The sequence below is a fragment of the Fusarium redolens genome (genome assembly GCF_020744475.1).
Source record: "Fusarium redolens strain MPI-CAGE-AT-0023 chromosome Unknown BKA55scaffold_13, whole genome shotgun sequence".
NCBI lineage: Eukaryota > Fungi > Ascomycota > Sordariomycetes > Hypocreales > Nectriaceae > Fusarium > Fusarium redolens.
In genome coordinates this window covers 846286-862343 of record NW_025763676.1, presented here as the reverse complement: position 1 = coordinate 862343, position 16058 = coordinate 846286, and the positions used below count along the sequence as shown (strand labels likewise).

At 48.0% G+C, this 16058-nt stretch overlaps 6 protein-coding genes and 1 non-coding gene across 7 annotated transcripts; 2 read left to right on the top strand and 5 right to left on the bottom strand.

Annotated features, from left to right (window-relative positions):
* Positions 1-225: 225 nt before the first annotated feature.
* On the bottom strand, positions 226-311 carry BKA55DRAFT_t216. The gene has a single exon. It is a non-coding gene; the product is annotated as a tRNA-Lys (tRNA).
* Positions 312-599: 288 nt separating this feature from the next.
* On the top strand, positions 600-1634 carry BKA55DRAFT_665743 (acyl-CoA N-acyltransferase). The gene is made up of 2 exons (XM_046197758.1): positions 600-1166; positions 1220-1634. Exons 1-2 carry the CDS (start codon positions 737-739, stop codon positions 1471-1473), a joined length of 684 nt encoding a protein of 227 aa, XP_046046489.1. The 5' UTR covers positions 600-736; the 3' UTR covers positions 1474-1634.
* On the bottom strand, positions 1635-2328 carry BKA55DRAFT_576159 (RmlC-like cupin domain-containing protein). Its single transcript, XM_046193462.1, has one exon. The coding sequence runs from the start codon at positions 2137-2139 to the stop codon at positions 1705-1707; it is 435 nt and encodes a 144-aa protein (XP_046046488.1). The 5' UTR covers positions 2140-2328; the 3' UTR covers positions 1635-1704.
* Positions 2329-2558: 230 nt separating this feature from the next.
* BKA55DRAFT_678120 (thiamine diphosphate-binding protein) lies at positions 2559-3845 on the top strand (the record flags this gene model as incomplete). The annotated part of the gene is made up of 3 exons (XM_046198131.1): positions 2559-2642; positions 2843-2873; positions 3040-3845. 3 exons carry the CDS (start codon positions 2559-2561, stop codon positions 3843-3845), a joined length of 921 nt encoding a protein of 306 aa, XP_046046487.1.
* Positions 3846-7131: 3286 nt separating this feature from the next.
* BKA55DRAFT_693213 (uncharacterized protein) lies at positions 7132-8111 on the bottom strand (the record flags this gene model as incomplete). Its single annotated transcript, XM_046199879.1, has 2 exons — positions 7132-7591; positions 7648-8111. 2 exons carry the CDS (start codon positions 8109-8111, stop codon positions 7132-7134), a joined length of 924 nt encoding a protein of 307 aa, XP_046046486.1.
* A 239-nt stretch (positions 8112-8350) lies between these two features.
* Positions 8351-9690, bottom strand: BKA55DRAFT_576154 (uncharacterized protein). Its single transcript, XM_046193461.1, has one exon. The coding sequence runs from the start codon at positions 9402-9404 to the stop codon at positions 8664-8666; it is 741 nt and encodes a 246-aa protein (XP_046046485.1). The 5' UTR covers positions 9405-9690; the 3' UTR covers positions 8351-8663.
* Positions 9691-14580: 4890 nt separating this feature from the next.
* BKA55DRAFT_596344 (cutinase-domain-containing protein) lies at positions 14581-15599 on the bottom strand (the record flags this gene model as incomplete). Its single annotated transcript, XM_046195932.1, has 3 exons — positions 14581-14952; positions 15009-15218; positions 15267-15599. 3 exons carry the CDS (start codon positions 15597-15599, stop codon positions 14581-14583), a joined length of 915 nt encoding a protein of 304 aa, XP_046046484.1.
* Between the last annotated feature and the right edge of the window lie 459 nt (positions 15600-16058).

Below are 16058 nucleotides of genomic sequence, written 5' to 3'. Positions count from 1 at the left end.
ATTTATTGACAGTCTCTCGTTCCTCGGATTGTTCGACGGGTGTCACGTGGCCCAAAGCAAGTAGGCCCAAACGTGGCACCTTCGCCCCACCTACTCTCTGTGTTCTCCAGACTCTATATCCTTGTAAATCCATGAAAACGCATCGGATCGACACGTAAAATATCGCAATCGATTCTACTTGACGAGATGCATGATAGAAAAAACGTCAAAAAGAACCAAAAAGATCTCCCGACGTGAGACTCGAACTCACAACTTTCAGATTTCATCGTTTTGTAAAAGTCTGACACGCTAACCAATTGCGTCAGCCGGGATACGACTGGTTGTGAGATTGATGTCAATAATTTAGATTATATTCGCAACTGCAGCTGGTGCGAGAGGCATTGCAGCTTCCTTGTTGGTCCTTCCAAGTTGCCCGCAGATAACACCCTTTTGATTGAGGGTTTGTAATTAGGTCTTAGGCCTTCTGCACTTGTTCTTTACTTACATTTGTCTCAGTGAAGCCACTGCTTTCTCAGAGTACCTGGGTATGCTGTAGCATTGGCTTGGCGGTCTAGAAGCATGTTGGATAAACGCCAACTCCAATGAGATAACGTTGTACACCCTTGCGCCATCGACAAGGGCTTGCAGGATCGGACTAGACAAAAGATCTCTGAATCCTCCCCAGACTACGTGGCCCGTTGGACACTGATCTTGCATCTACTATTTCTCTCATTGTCGTAATTTAAATTTTGTAACAATGTCGGGCTATCAGCTTCAGTCACCATGCCGCGTTGAGGACGGCCCGTTCATTGCACAGAACAAGGTTTCGGCCTTCTTTGAAGAAGCATGGTGGAGATTGTCATGGAATGACAGAACTCGTGAATCCTTGATCCAGAGTGTCGCAGACCGAAGTCCCAAGAACTTGCTCACCAACAGAGAAGTCCGAAGGCACCAGAAAATAGTTCATCTCGAGACTGGAGAGATCGTTGGATATGCACGATGGATCCTCCCAGAGTCGCACAAGGACTGTTGGCTTGAAGCGCAAACACCGGATGTGAGCGACGAGCAGAAGGAAGTTTTTGCAAAACGCCATGCGGAAACCGATTGGAATCCACGAGATGACAACGATAAGTTGGATGATCATATCGACGGTTGGAGAGAGAAGCACAAGCAGGAAAGGGATCTGGGTAAGAATCAGAAGAGACCGCTGCATTGACTTGTTGAAGCTGACGTCCTTTAGAATTGCATTACCTCTGCGTTCACCCAGATCACCAACAAAAAGGGCTAGCGAGTTTGCTCGTCAGCTCTGGTCTCGAAGAAGCCAAGAAGTTAGGCCTTGATGTTATAATCGTGGCCATGGGCCGACGAGCTCTTGGCCTCTATTTAAAGCACGGGTTTGAACTACTTGAGGAGAAGAGCCAGAGTATGAGTTACTTCGGGGTTGATAAACTGTACGAGACCTTTTACCTGAGAAAGAAAGCTGAAAAGCGATGACAGGCAACTCCTGCATCCCCGAACCATCTTTTAATGGCTTCTTCTGCTTAGAGAAACCAAAAGAGGTTCAGTGACAAGCCCTGTCATTTGTTGGTGCAAAGGCGACTAGTTGAGATTCATACCGTTATATCTATAAACTAATGCACGTCTTTCTTGGCATTCTCGCTGAATACTGTAGTTCATGTATACATGACTTGATACTAATAGACCCAGATCTTTGTCTCCATACTCCTATAGCTTAGACTTTATCTTTCCAGCAAGATCCTTCGCCTCACTAGTGAATCGATACACAATATTATCAAAGCTATCCTCGGGGAAAACGTAGAGCCAGCTCAGTTCGTTGTTGTTGCAGAAAACTCCATGCTCTGCATCTCCTGGTATCCAAACAAGATTGTTCTTGGAAACTGAATATCTTTCTCCTTCGACTTCAACCTCTCCAGAACCAGATAGGATGTAGTAGATCTCTGCTTGCTTATGGCGATGAAGTGCCAGAGTTCCTTGAGGAGGACATGTGGCGATCCCTCCGGTCAGTGAGGTGGTTTTTGTTCCTGGCGAAGACAAGAGAGTGTGCCAGGTTGCGTTTCCTCGTTCCTTTTCAGCGAAAGAAGATGGTGTATTTTGCGACTGGGCACCAACGTCGATGATTAGCGGCTTATGGGAAGGCATGTCAAGAATGACAGCAGCCCGGCTATCGATGGAGATGGAAACAAATAATGAGCAGATGAGATAATACCAAGAAAGTCATAGACAGAAAGGTTCAAGAATTTCAATGGGGAGACAACTTCTTATATCTCAATGATGATATCAGGCCCAATAGTATCACAAACTTGAGACAGGGTCGACAACGCCTTAGACTCATCGCCTGACGCAAACAGAAAAACTACACGGCCCGATAACCATAAAAGGTAAACATACACGAGCTGTCCACCAGAGTCTCCAGAATTATATGTGATAATGATAGATGAACCACATCATTGAGGGGTTCGCACCAATAAACAACAACTAAGTTGTTGCGACATATACACTAGACTCGGAACTGATCTAGGAGATCAAGTCTTGCATTAGTCAACGATTAGGGTTGCGAGATGGGTTTCTTGGCTTTACACTTGTTTATCTTTCCTCGCAGACATTGTTTTCTCATAAATAAGTTACCAGATGCTGTCGAGTGGGTGAGTCATCAAGTCTAATGAAATGCAGACGAAGCTTGAACCTATCAAATGGTGGCGTAGTCAAAGTTTAGTCGTGTTGCAAAGTTAGATGAATGAGCCAATGGTTCAGCTGCATAGTGTTGCTGTTGTAGAGACTTGGGCAGTTGCATGCCGCTGAGACTTATTTCACAACTTACATACAACGCTGAAGCTGATCACAGGATTCACGAGATACAGCAGTTCCCGATGGTGGTGCGTGTTTTGCGTCGGATTGTCTATTCCCGTAAGAAATTACTAAGAAGGGCAGCACAGAATATACAGCTGTTGGTCAGAGTATATTCTCTTACAACAGCTCAAACCCGAACTTGGTCTCTACCATGCCCTTCAGATAAGACGGCGGTCTTAGATTGACACCTAGGTTGTAACGAAGCCATCGAGGGTGATGTCGCTACCAACCTGAAGGAACTCCTGCCCTTCATCGAGTCCAAGACCATGGAGGACCGCAAGGAATGGTTCAACAAGATCAACGAGTGGAAGAAGAAGTGGCCCCTGACCGACTACGAGCGTGCCGAGCGCTCTGGCCTCATCAAGCCTCAGACTCTGATTGAGGAGCTCAGCAATCTTGTTGCTGACCGCAAGGACAAGACCTACATCGCCACTGGTGTCGGTCAACATCAAATGTGGACTGCCCAACACTTCCGATGGAGACACCCTAGATCCATGATCGCCTCTGGTGGTCTGGGTACCATAGGTTACGGTCTGCCTGCTGCCATTGGTGCCAAGGTCGCCCAGCCTGATGCTCTTGTTATCGACATTGATGGCGATGCTTCTTTCAACATGACACTGGCTGAGCTCTCCACCGCTGCTCAGTTCAACATTGGTGTCAAGGTTATTGTTCTTAACAACGAGGAGCAGGGTATGGTCACACAATGGCAGAACATCTTCTACGAGTATCGATACGCCCATACTCACCAGAGCAACCCCGACTTCATCAAGCTCGCCGAGGCCATGCGCATCCAAAACCGACATGTCTCTAAGCCCGAAGACGTTGTCGATGCTCTGAAGTGGCTCATTAACGCCGACGGCCCCGCTCTGCTGGAGGTTGTCACCGACAAGAAGGTTGCTGTCCTGCCCATGGTGCCTGTCGGTTCCGGTCTACATGAGTTCCTCGTCTTCGACGGAGATAAGTTGCACGAACCCACAAGAATAGAAAGTAAATGCTGACCTCTATTATAGCCAAGGACAAGAAGAGACGTGAACTGATGAGAGAGCGTACATGCGGTCTGCACGGCTAAGTTTGAACCCCAGCTCAGCCACGAACCGCAACCAATCTGATACCATCTATTCCATCATTTCCTTTTTCTTTAACTTTCTTGATTCCATCTACTTGCGGAGCTTTATTTTTACTGGGTTTTGCCACGGGCAAAGTACCTTTTGGGGTCTACGATGATCAGCGCCTGAGAGACCAAGAAAGCTGGAGGCTGGATTGCATTGAGTGTGAGAGGGACTTGTTCGTGTGTAGGATCAATGTGCACATGATGCGCGCGAGGACGCGTGAAAAATTGAGGATGACGAGTTACGCCGAGGGCGTTTTTATATACCACCACACAATGAATGTCGTTGTGAGGATACGTGATCTACTACGCCTTGGACCTTGTGTGCTTTGCTGGATAGACGATGTGCTTTGCAGCGTATCAATTTTCGAGCCTCCCGACATATTGAATGAGACTTTTGTTGACTGTACTCGGCTGTTAGCAGGGAGGGAAGGTTGACGGGCAAAATCACCTCCCTTCTCCTGAAGACTTTGTTGGTGAGCACAACCTTTTGCAAGCGACCTTATGATCCCATCTCCAACCGCACTTGACTGATACAAATACTTCAAGCAATTGTCCACCAGATGCCCGATAATGGATGTCTGTAGGAGAGATGTTGCGCGTCAACACATTGTCATGTGTTCGCTGGCCCCAATGACCAAACCCAGCATGTGGAAGTTGACGACACCGACGACTCAACATGGCAGCTTCATTGCGATTAATTATTCAAGAAATTCTCTTCTTCTCTCACGTACGAAAATGACCTCATCAATGACTTCTAGTTGCTCTGGCGATGCGAGCTGCCAACGTACAAACGTTCATGAGCAAGTACCATCCCGTTCCGTAGCCGAGATACGAAGGCATCGAGCGACAACCTACGACAAGACCGCACTTAAGAAAATGGAAAAAGCATGTATTGGTAATTATGTTCGATCTGAGTCGAGCTTGCAAGGCTGGGGCTGCGGTTGGAGACAACGTCGAAGCTTGCGACTCGAGACCGTACAACTTGCCATTCATTCCTGAAACTGTTGCTCAAAGCGTACAATCTATCGAACATCGAAATAGCCATCTTTGTTAAGAGTAGGTTTGTATTCTTAAAGTAATCTCAATACATGTCTGCATTGTGAGTGAGTGTTTCTGTAGAACTTTGTAGGAGATGCCCTCAGCCAACCGCGTCAATTTATAGTAGGCCACATACATTCAAGCTTCTTTCCGCAGCCAAAAGAGAGTTAGATCAAGTTTTACTTACAGCTTTCTTAAAAGAAACTGACCCATTCATGTAGGCTGTAGCAAAATAAACTCTGGTGAAGGAAGTTTCACGAAATGTTGTCTTGGAGAGTGGACCCACTCAAAGAAGGTATGAGTTCGTGCCTTCCCAGCTCACTCCTCCTTCCTCCTTCATCCAATGTCGCCTCGCGAGCCACACAGAATGAGCAGGCGCGGAGGACTGAGACTACTCTATCAGCCCAGTGACTGTGGGCGATATTGAAGGAATATTGCAGCACACCAGCACCGTTCAACGAGGGTCTGGACCAAAAGTTGAATGGGCAGTGTAAGTCCCCTAGTTCTGCAACTCTTCGCCAGAAGCACGTTACTCATCAAAGCCTTACGCCACAGATTCAGGAGGGATGCCAAACTGGCACTGGGGGAACATTTAATACACAGGCAATGATGGACAATCTTCAATGGAGTTTCACCAAACACATTTGGACATTCTACGGAATTAACTGAGCCTGGAGATGGCGGCATACATTGGACATTGGATTCGATGTTCTCGATCGGAGTGGGCGTCACAGTGGAATCTCGGGGGAAATGTCTCAGCTGGTCTATACCCAGTGGGGTGCGCTCCCAAACCCCAATGTCACCAAGTGAGCAGGCTATTTAGCCAGTCACTATTGTTGCATATACGCTTGTGAGGCTATGTGACACGGAAAACTGAATTGTTCTTGCCCAGAGTTAGGTACGGTAGCAGCCATTGAATGGGCTGTCCGTTGAACAAGGGCGTGTGAGACGGTGATGATCATCGACCAAAGGTCAACAATCTGAGTCTCAAGGGGATACATGACGGGAAAATACATGAAGTGATAGCGCTGAGTGCAAAGAAGAAGACGCTGGAGGGAAGCAAGTGCAAGGCGAGGGGATACATGGGAACGCTGGGGTACAGAACTGGGCTGAACATGAATGAGTGACGATGAAGAAGAAAAGAAGAGCAGAAAACTCGGGGAGTCAGGGATGGAGTTTTATGGTCGGTCACGAAGACGTCGAGAGGGAAGGAGTGTGGGTGGGCAGGATGGCGGGTGTGCTGGCCCAGGGGGGAAGGAACGAGGCTGTCTCCTTCGCGTCACGACTCCCCAAAGAGCCTGGTCGGCGAGGTACCAGAGCATTTGCTATTGTTGAAGACGACGAGATGAGAGGCAAATGAATGACCGCTGAACAGGTAAATGGTGATATTAAATTAAGATACTATCAATAACTACTAAACGCGCTTGGTCCGCGACATGAGCCGGCGACTTCCAACGGCCTGGGTGCGATGGAAGGGCACTATTAGGAACTAACATAAAATTGACTACCTTGTCGAAAAGAGCCAGATATGGTTGTAACTAAGTAATCGTCGAAGATCTCACGAGTAAACAAGCTGATACAGGCAGCCCTAGTGTCTTTGTGACATCAGGTGAAACCCAAGTGTGAGGGGAGGCCACTGGGGCGGACTCCAGGGACCTAATCCGGGTAGAAACACCATCATCGCTGATACTGAAAGAGAGAAACTTCTTCAATCGTAGCGGTCTGAAGAGGTTCACTCGGAGACTGTGTGTCTGGGTCCGTGGGTTCCTGTACACAGCTTCCTCCATCGTATACCTCTTCAGGTTTCCATTACAACTCCACACCCTGTAACTGAGCGCATCCAAACACTCAGGTATCGACACGGATAAAAGTACATAATACCCCGCTTTGACTGCCCATAATGTAGGCTTGGCCTATCAATCCTTGAGCCTTTTATTATGTTTAGTCTGTTAACCAGTAAGTCACGTCTACAGACTCTAGTCCAGGGAAACTACATTGTTCAATTTGGTACGTGATATGTAAGAAGTAGAATGCCTACTCAGAAGCAAGAAACTATCTTAAGAAAGGCATCCTCCTACACAACCCACTATTCAGACCTCAAACTGCAAGACACACCTCCCATCGTGATATCCACCTCACCAAGGCATCAACAGACCGGCTCCAGTCAGCAATCCGACCATCAATGCAACCCCTGAGGCAAACCCTCCGACCTTCGACAAAGTCGAAGCAGAATTATCATCGTCTTTACTCTTTCCATCCTTATCATCATCATCCTTGGACCCATTCTTAGCAGCCTTGACATCATCAGCTTTGTAGATCATCTCAACGGCAGGAAACTGTCTAGCAAGAACCATAGAAGCAACCAAACTAGGATCACCCCATTGTTCAGTCAACGCAACCGTTTCCTGGGTGTATGTCATGGAGGGAATCCGAGAGATAAGTCCGTCCGTGTCAGAAACACGTTCACCCTCGACGGTGTGGACAGTGGCGAAGGCGCTATCGGGATATGCCTCATAACAAGCGCTGCCGTAGCCGGATGAAAGAGCAGGGGCAACAGAGGATCTGCAGTACCCGTAGGGAAGAGAGTCCCAGCCGCTGCGAGCGATGGAGTTAGTGTATAGTAGAACAGACTGTATGAGAGAGCTACATACCTCGGACAGCACCAAGCCAGGGTCTCGGAAGGCTCCAAGACTTTGAGCCACCATTCATCGGAACCCATCTGCAGGGGCATCGATGAGTTCACGGTCGCCGTGGTGGTAAAAACACCACTCCGAAACGTGGAACCAGTCTTTTCACCGTGAGCAAGTAGTCCAGCGGTAGTCCAACCTTCAGGACAGTGAATACCAGGAGAGTGAAATGCGTGAATGCCTTGTCCAGACTTTGGATGGCTATACTCTTTGATGAAGGAATCTACGGCAGCGCCGGAGGGAAGACATTTTCCGTAAGGGTCAATTTTGCAGTCTGGGGAACCAAATCCGTATATCAGAGAGTTCTTGAGAGCATAGAGGAGGTGGTCGGTTGTTGCAGTGGTGCATGCTGGCGGAGGCGTGTAAGTGGTAGTTAGAGGACCAATATTGGTGACAGATATGCCAAAGTATTCGGTAGCAGTAGGCATGTTGATTGAAGAATGGCTTGATAATATTCTGCTAAAATGAATTCTTGGTGATTGATGATATCTCGTGTATTGAGTATTGATGACATCCTAGAGTTTATATAGAGTCCAATCATGAATATCCGGAGAACTATCAGCTGCCTCCTCGCCTACGGGTAAACGGGACGAGGTTCCAGACAGCTGGTGTGATTTTGAGGCTTAGGCATTTCGTAGCACATCATGTTGAAACCAACAGCTCTCAAGAGTGCTCTTTGAACCTGGCCAGTTCCCATCTGAGCTTGGTGTAAGGCACAGCATGCATACCCTTGCATGAATGCTAGGTCGAGACTCTAGAATTATTCGGGGAGGTAGCCAAATGTGATACATTATACGAAATTTGTGTTGGTTGAACAATATCATGATTTATTAAATGTTGATGGCAACTTGTTTTGTGATTGCTTCGCCTGTTCGGAATACTGCTTGTTAGTGGATATCAGCCTTTATCTCGTCTGCTAAACCAGGACTCCTATACCTGGACTCCTCAATGATTTCAATCCCTTCTCTTTTTCCCGGCAGCTAAGTGATAGCAATAGTAGTGTTATCACGCATCGTCTTCTGCCAGAAACACAGACAACTCATAAGTGCCATGATCTTCCACTGCATACCCAATTCACCCGTGGCACCACTACCAACAAGTTGGAAAGTTCCAATCTTGTGCATGCTTTTCCAATCACCGCTCCCAGCCCACACAGCCACAACCTCGTGACCGTCGTTTGTAATTCCATTTCCCCGATCTGGTTCATCGTTGGGGTTGCCATCGTTAGGCTCTTCGGCTCCATGGCCCAGCCGGACAAGCTTCCAGCCGTATCTTGATTCTCCGACGCTTTTGACTTCACTACCGTGAGAACGCCTCCATTCGAATCTTTCGACATGTCGGTTTGGTCCTTGGCCGACTTGCATGCCGAACCAGTATCGGTCTTTCATGGTGTTCTTGCGGCGTAGGATTTCTCTGCCTGATGATTCATATCCAGGGATGGAGGGGAGGAGAATGCCATAGTCGACTCGCCATTTGCCTTCAGGCTCAGCACCGGCGAGGATAGGAGAGTCCGAGCTGGGGCCATCATGTAAGAGCATTTGCCCGTACCAGCCAGCAGGAAGGCTGATGGAATAGAGAGGCTCTCTATCGGGCTCTCCCAGGTGGACAAGGATTTTAGATGAGAAGCCCTTCTTGTATGAGGCGCGGAGCACATGGGGAATGCCTCGTTGGACGGAGTGAGGCGACATTTCGGGTAGTATTTTGGAGTCGGAATGTCCCATCGTGACGGTTTGAAGAAGGCAATTGCGAGATCCCTGATGTTGCTGGTTCTCGTTTGATAGGAGGTGCTTGGATTTATACGTCTGCTTATGCTTGAGGCTGATAGCTTATATCTGGCTTATGGCGAAAAGTGTCAGCTAAAGATGAGACTGGATCAAGGCGTAATTGACGAGAGCGCTCCATCGCACCAGAAACGGTATAGTCACGATGACTTCAATTCAAAACCACAGGGGTATGTTGACTGCGCCGCAGGGTAACGAGTCGATAGAGAGGCATAATTGGTTGTAGTGCGCACAATCTTAGTCGAGGATTCCGTGGAACGGGGCTGAGCTGACGCGGGCCACTAAGCAAATGACCCATCTCCAGGTGGGCGCCTGAATACCTTCACGTGTGCTGCATGGCAAAAGTCCGACGATGGCCAGTTGAATGTTGAGCATTCATATTTTTACAAAGGCAATTCCAACAAACATTACCCCAAATTGTGACAAAATGTCGTGCTGGCTGATGCGTGATTGCCCTTCAAATGGCGGCAGGACAGGCACATCATATAAATAATATTATGATTGACCCATGTGCGTTTGTGATCTAAGAAATGCTGATAAAGTGTGACTCGTCATTCATTAGAGGAAGTAACCCTGATCGTGCAACAGAGAAGTGATTGTTTTGCGAAGGTGATATACTATAGAAACTTGGCTTCTCTCCCTCCTCCTCCTCCTCCTCCTCGTTGATCCAACTTAGTACCTTTCAAAGACTGCAGTGTAAGGGCGAGACTCCCAAGGTGACCATATTCTGCCATTCCATCTTTGCGTATTCTGAAAGACCCTCAGCTCCCAACTCCGAATAAGACAACAGAAAACCAACTTCAGATAGAACACCATATATTTCCACGGTTTCCTCAGCCCCCAACTAGTATCTCTCCCCAAGACTCCAAAAGCTATGAAATCAAGCTTAAACACCAATAGGTTAGTGGTTAGCTTTGAACCTCCAGTTCTAGCCACATCAGTTGCTAATGATCCTGTAATCGCAAGTAGGGGAGGCTGGGCTTGACTTGTTGGGCAAAGCCATCAATGAACGATGGCTGGAGTGAGGTGAGGCAGCTATATGAGGAACCACAAGCCGAGAGGATAAATTTATAGCATATGCAAAGGAAAACAAGGTAGAAGAGAGAGAGAGAAATCTCCCGGTTCCATGTCTTGGGAACGAGGCTGGCGGAGATATGTCATCCGCAGCTGAGCATATCGTAGCTGAGAGCTTGTCATTGAGTCTTTGGATAGAAGCCCATTGATAGATAGTGCCCGAGAGCCAGAGGAACAAGTATCGAGACCCGGCGAGGCTGTGAGAAACAATTTAATTGTGCTCACTGCTCTTGGGAGGGTCCTCGGCGGGCTAGAGGAAGACTGGGCAGTGGGATAAGTCGGAAAGTGGTTGTGAGAATCCCTTCGTGAAGATGGACAGTATACTCTAAAATATGCCTGGAAGGGAGATGCCACATGTGTAGGCATCGAAATATTGTGATGTGCTGCGAGACGATATGCTGACTGCCGAAGGTATCTCCCGCGGCTTGCAGTTGCTCCTGTTGCGAGGGGGCGTGTTACTTAGAGTTGAATATGGCTGAGAGCTGAAACTTATTGCGTGCGTTGACTCGTGTACTTCATCAGTGTGTTAGCTTGAAGGCTCATTACCCCTGAGAGTTAGAAGGCATACCTTGAGAGAAGAGATATGGGAGCAAGACCAAGAGGAGATTAACTGTCAGCGGGCTGCTGAGATAGCATACTGATAACGCTCGACCATTGTATATGGTAAGATAATTGGTGGCAGCCTTGGAGGTCTTGGAGACTGACTTCCTGTCGGCCAATCACTTGGATGTGGCGGGTTGACTGGAAGGATGTCTTTCGCATATGATGCTGATGTGACATGTGGGAGAACCTAAGTGAAAGAGAACTTGAGACCTCCCCAATGTGAGTGTCCCGTCGACTGGTCCAACGACACCGTTAGCCATGAGTGAAACGATGTACATGGGGAGATTCTTACCTTGAGCCCCGTCTGGGCTTCGAGTGGGCAGGGCATAAAGTAGGCGTAATAGTATTTGTAGACGCCCTGCCCACCCGCCACTCGTGGATTACCAACGAGTGGCACCAAGAAAGTTCGGCAAGTACTTTCTCCCAGAACCAAAAAAAGAGCATCCTTCTGCTTCGTCCTTGCTGGAGAGGTCAGCCAGGTTGGCGGCACCAGGTACAACGCCAAGAACTTACCGAATTGCTCGCAAGGACGAGCAGAGTGCACCGATGGCCACTTTGAATGCTGTTATTGGCTGTTGAGGAGTTAGTGTGTTCACGCCAAGGTCAAAGAATACCAGAAGGGCGACTTTACCTGTATTGCGGCCATCGGTGCACCATTTGGGGGCCGTCCAGCATCAGGCTTAAATTTGCTGTTTTTTGGTGATGTGTGAAAGCCCGATACTGGACGGCTAGGCCTTGTTGATGGATGAAAGGCTTGTTGGGGTAGAAAAGGGGGATGACAATTTGTGGTGGTTGTTGTGAGGAAGAAGAAAAGAGGGAGGGGAAGAATGGCGGGCGGGTTTTTATAGGATGTAAAACAGGAAAGGAAGGCGGCGCAAGAAGCACTAAAACCTTTGGGGTTCAGGGGACTAACCACTGAACGGCTTGATCAGGTGTATCACCCTCTCTAGGCACCGCTGTCACTCTTTTGTTTTTCGTTTGGTACTCGTTTGTTTCAGACAAGCCTCGATCTATTTTGTTTTGAGGATCTCATACATTCATTCAAGAATGCTAAGCAACTTCTAGATCCGCCAGTTCAGTCGTATTGTCTTGTGCAACTCGTGTTTGGTCTTCTGTTACTTGCACCCGACCGTCTTTGAATTTCCCATAGACAAAAGCATGCCTTACAGGTAAAACAGTCCAGTCCCCGCTAGTACGACGGCATGGATGCATTCAGTGTCCTTGCTGAACCAAAGGCCTGGAAAAGCGGCCGCAGATCTCGTTGTGGACTACCCAGAACTCAACCCTCAGCACTGCAAAGGCCAAACCTGGGAGCGTCTCGAAGAACATCTACTTTCCAAAGCTTCATTCCCTCATACTAGCTAACTGAATATCCAGATCGCCAGTCACATCCTACCATGGGCCCTCCCTGAAGCCCGCGCTCCGCCTCGACCGCTCCAAGCTCCAAAGCACGATAGGGAAAGCTCTCTTGATTGTTCAGCTACGAGACGACGCCCAAAGAACAAATGCCAAATGCGACAGCAGACCTGAAGCCATTCACCATAAGGAAACCATTTCCGAAATTCCCTCCCCCAGGAGCAAGATCTAGCCTGATCCAGAGGTCCCGCCGAACGACAACCACGCAACTCCAAGCTCAATCTGAAAGCATTCAAGACAACACTCAAGGAGACACATACAAAGCGCTATAATATCAGTTACTTATGTCCTTCTGTCTAGATCTTCGTGGAAGGGTGCCCTTGCTTCGTCTCGTGAGCTCGATCCTTTCGAAGGCCGCACAAAGCCAAGGCTGAGAGAAGAATCACTACGTAGCACCATCTGCTACTCGCCACAGCTTGAAGATATGAGAAAAGACCAGCCTTATCAGTTGGTAGTGGCTACATCTACGTTGTACGCTGCATACCCCTATGTCACCTCCTGGGTGGTGGTCAACAATCCAACTGGGCGGTAGACCTCAGAGCGTCAAGGTTGATCAACCTATCCCGGTATTTACGTTAGGCTTTGAGGTTAGTGATAGAGTGGCTGTCGGGCTGATCGTTCTTTTAAGTTCAGGTTCCGAGACGTTCAAATGCTAATCATATTCGGTAATAGATTCCCTGCGTGGGTCCCGACTATCCAGACAACGGCCGCCTTCTATCTCGAGCGTATTCCTAAGCCGAACTTAAACAAGCCGTACCGTCTTCACCTCGTAAGTTTGAAAATTATACATCCGCTAAGCCCCCGAGCCTGCGATACGACGGGCACGACCCGAGAGAACACCCTTGTTCTCTTCTTTGGGATTATCAAACGACCATCAGCAACTTGCTGGCCGCAGAATCAACTTCCATCATATCATCTTCGTGGCAGCCCCTGCATTTGTTGTTGTCTGTACAGTTCGGGGATTCAATGCTGGACAAAATGGGAAATCCTTTATTTGGCGAGGCTACTCAGGAGTCATGCTCTTGCTTTGTAAGTCGAGCTCGTATATTGCTGTCCTACGGTAAGTCACCATGCCTCCCACGAGCAAAAGCTTTGTTTGTGCAACAATCTCCCCCACAGCATCAAAGAGCTCGTTAATGCGCAATCTGTTTGGATTTATGTTATATCTTCACTAGGGAAGGACAGAGTGTATCTGTATTTCTTGACTCAGTTCGTTGACTTCCACAGAGCAAACCAGCCGATCCGACGAGACATCTACCACGAATAACTAGATCCCCATCTCCCAACTCTGTGAGAGCGATTTAGGCCCCTGAAGACACTCAAACATCGAGTCGAACAAATTATTTCCGAAAATTGTCGAGATATTCCGATCAGATGGCTTGAAAGAAAGACGAAGCATATCTGGCGACTTCACATGCACGATCAGCAAGCCCAGCCCCTGAAAGGATCAATACTTCATGAAGTCCCCAAGTATGGCCAACAGGTTGTCAATTGTGCTTACCCGCCTACCAGCAGTGATTGGCCCAAGGAAGGGGGTGGTATAAATCCTCTTCCTATTGGCCGATCAGATATTCATGCTTTCCAAATAGCGTGGCGACCCTAGCAAGGGATGTAACGATATCTCTAGCGTTTGTGTACTAAGACGAAAGCTGAGAATTCATGGGCAACTACTTTAACCCATAGTGCCCATGCTACATACAGTAGGGATGCATTTCCTTGTTCGAGGAAGTCCAGTTTGACTACTTCGCAAGTTTGTTTGTACCTCTAGCTCGGGGTTCTAGTCATTTGTTTCATTTTCGTCAATTGGATAAAAATCCCGTGTCAAGTATTGGATATCCTAAGTTTGAAATCAGATGTGTACATATATAAGCAGTAAGCACAAAGATCGAAAGAATTGTCTTACGGATCGAAAGACCACATTTACCATTTCCAAGTCTTAACCGGCCCTTTAGCCCAGTTCATCGAATGAAAGCAATACTCGAACTAAGCATACAGTAGGATATCCTTCCCATACCACGAGATCCTAATAAAGAAACTCCGACATGGCCAAAGCCAGGGGTATCATAGCCAGGACAAGACCAGGTACCAATCCCGCCGCAGCATTGCCTGGAGCAACTGTAGCGGTCACCGGTGCATCAGTAGATGTTGCGGAACCACTTGTCTCAGCAGTAGCTGTAGCCGTGCTAGTTTGTGTTGATGTACTCTCCTCTTTCAGCGCCTTCTCATACCGCTCAACGACAAAATCGACCACCTCTTTACCGTACTTCTCAAAGTAACTACCATGGGTCTCGTTGTTGTTACCCAGATCGCAGTACTTATCGCCTGTGTCACAGTACGAGCGGATGATGTCGCTGTAGTTGTCCTCGCACAACTTTGTGTTGTTGCGTTCGAAGAGCTGTAATCAAGCGTTAGAGTTGAGATTCGTTTCACGACATGCCCTTGTACACTCACTCCGTCGTTTTTGCTATTGCCCCTGTCGTACGTCAAGTTTGCCACGTGGCTTGGGTCGCCGAACACGATGACCGCAACAACTGCTTCATTTAGTTTCTGTATCTGCAATAGATGCCTGCAGGGATGCTCACCGCTGTCTTTGACGAGACTCATGGTCAAGGGCTTGTTGTCGCTTCCTCCGCAGAAGACATCACTTGCAACTTGTCCACCCTGGTTGTTCATTAGCAGTGCGTCTTACGTCGTTGGAGGTTAACCAACCTGAGAGTAGCCAAACACGGCAATTTTACCGTTGGGACATGAGCTGTGATAGCCATCGAGGGCGGTCGACAGGGCCTTGACGCCGGCTTCCTCGGAATCGAAGTAGCCTGGGTCCTCAAGAGTTGCGGGATAGTCAAGAGGGCTGATGATTGAGCCCTTGACGCGTTTGGCAACATCCTCTGCGATCTCTCCGATTCTGCCAGATCCCTTGTCCTCACCGGTGCCTCGTGCAGCAATCATGTACAATCCATCTGCGCATTCCGTTTCCTTCCCATTCTTTTGACTGAGGGCGGTGGCCGCAAAAACGGCAGCAGAGAGAGCGAATGGGCGCATTATGGCGATAAAAGGGTAATGTTGACAGAAGTTGGCAAAGAAAGTCAGAACAGAACTGTAAGAAATGTGTCAGTCAATTTGCGGACGGGTACGGTGATTGGGGGTATTTATCTCATCTCCCAGAGGAACCAGCCTCTTCTAGATCGACCAGGTTTATCGCGTGTATAATCGTTTTTGGATCGGGAGCTTCCAATGGTGGTTTAGTTCGTAAGAAAAGGATGGAGAATCCTTGTAACCCCGCAGGCTGTGATCCGAGGTTGTCTTGCAAGTTGGCTTTGTTATGGGGCTAATAAATGATTTTCCTTGTGAGAAGTGAAAAGATGTAAATGTTCCAAAAGTTGCTGCTTTGTACACCAAGTTCAGAAATGGGAGGTGTTCTTGAGTTCCTCCACCGATGATGCACTCGACCAATTGAGGCTGCCTATCAGGACATCTTTTCAATTGCAACAATAAAGCGAA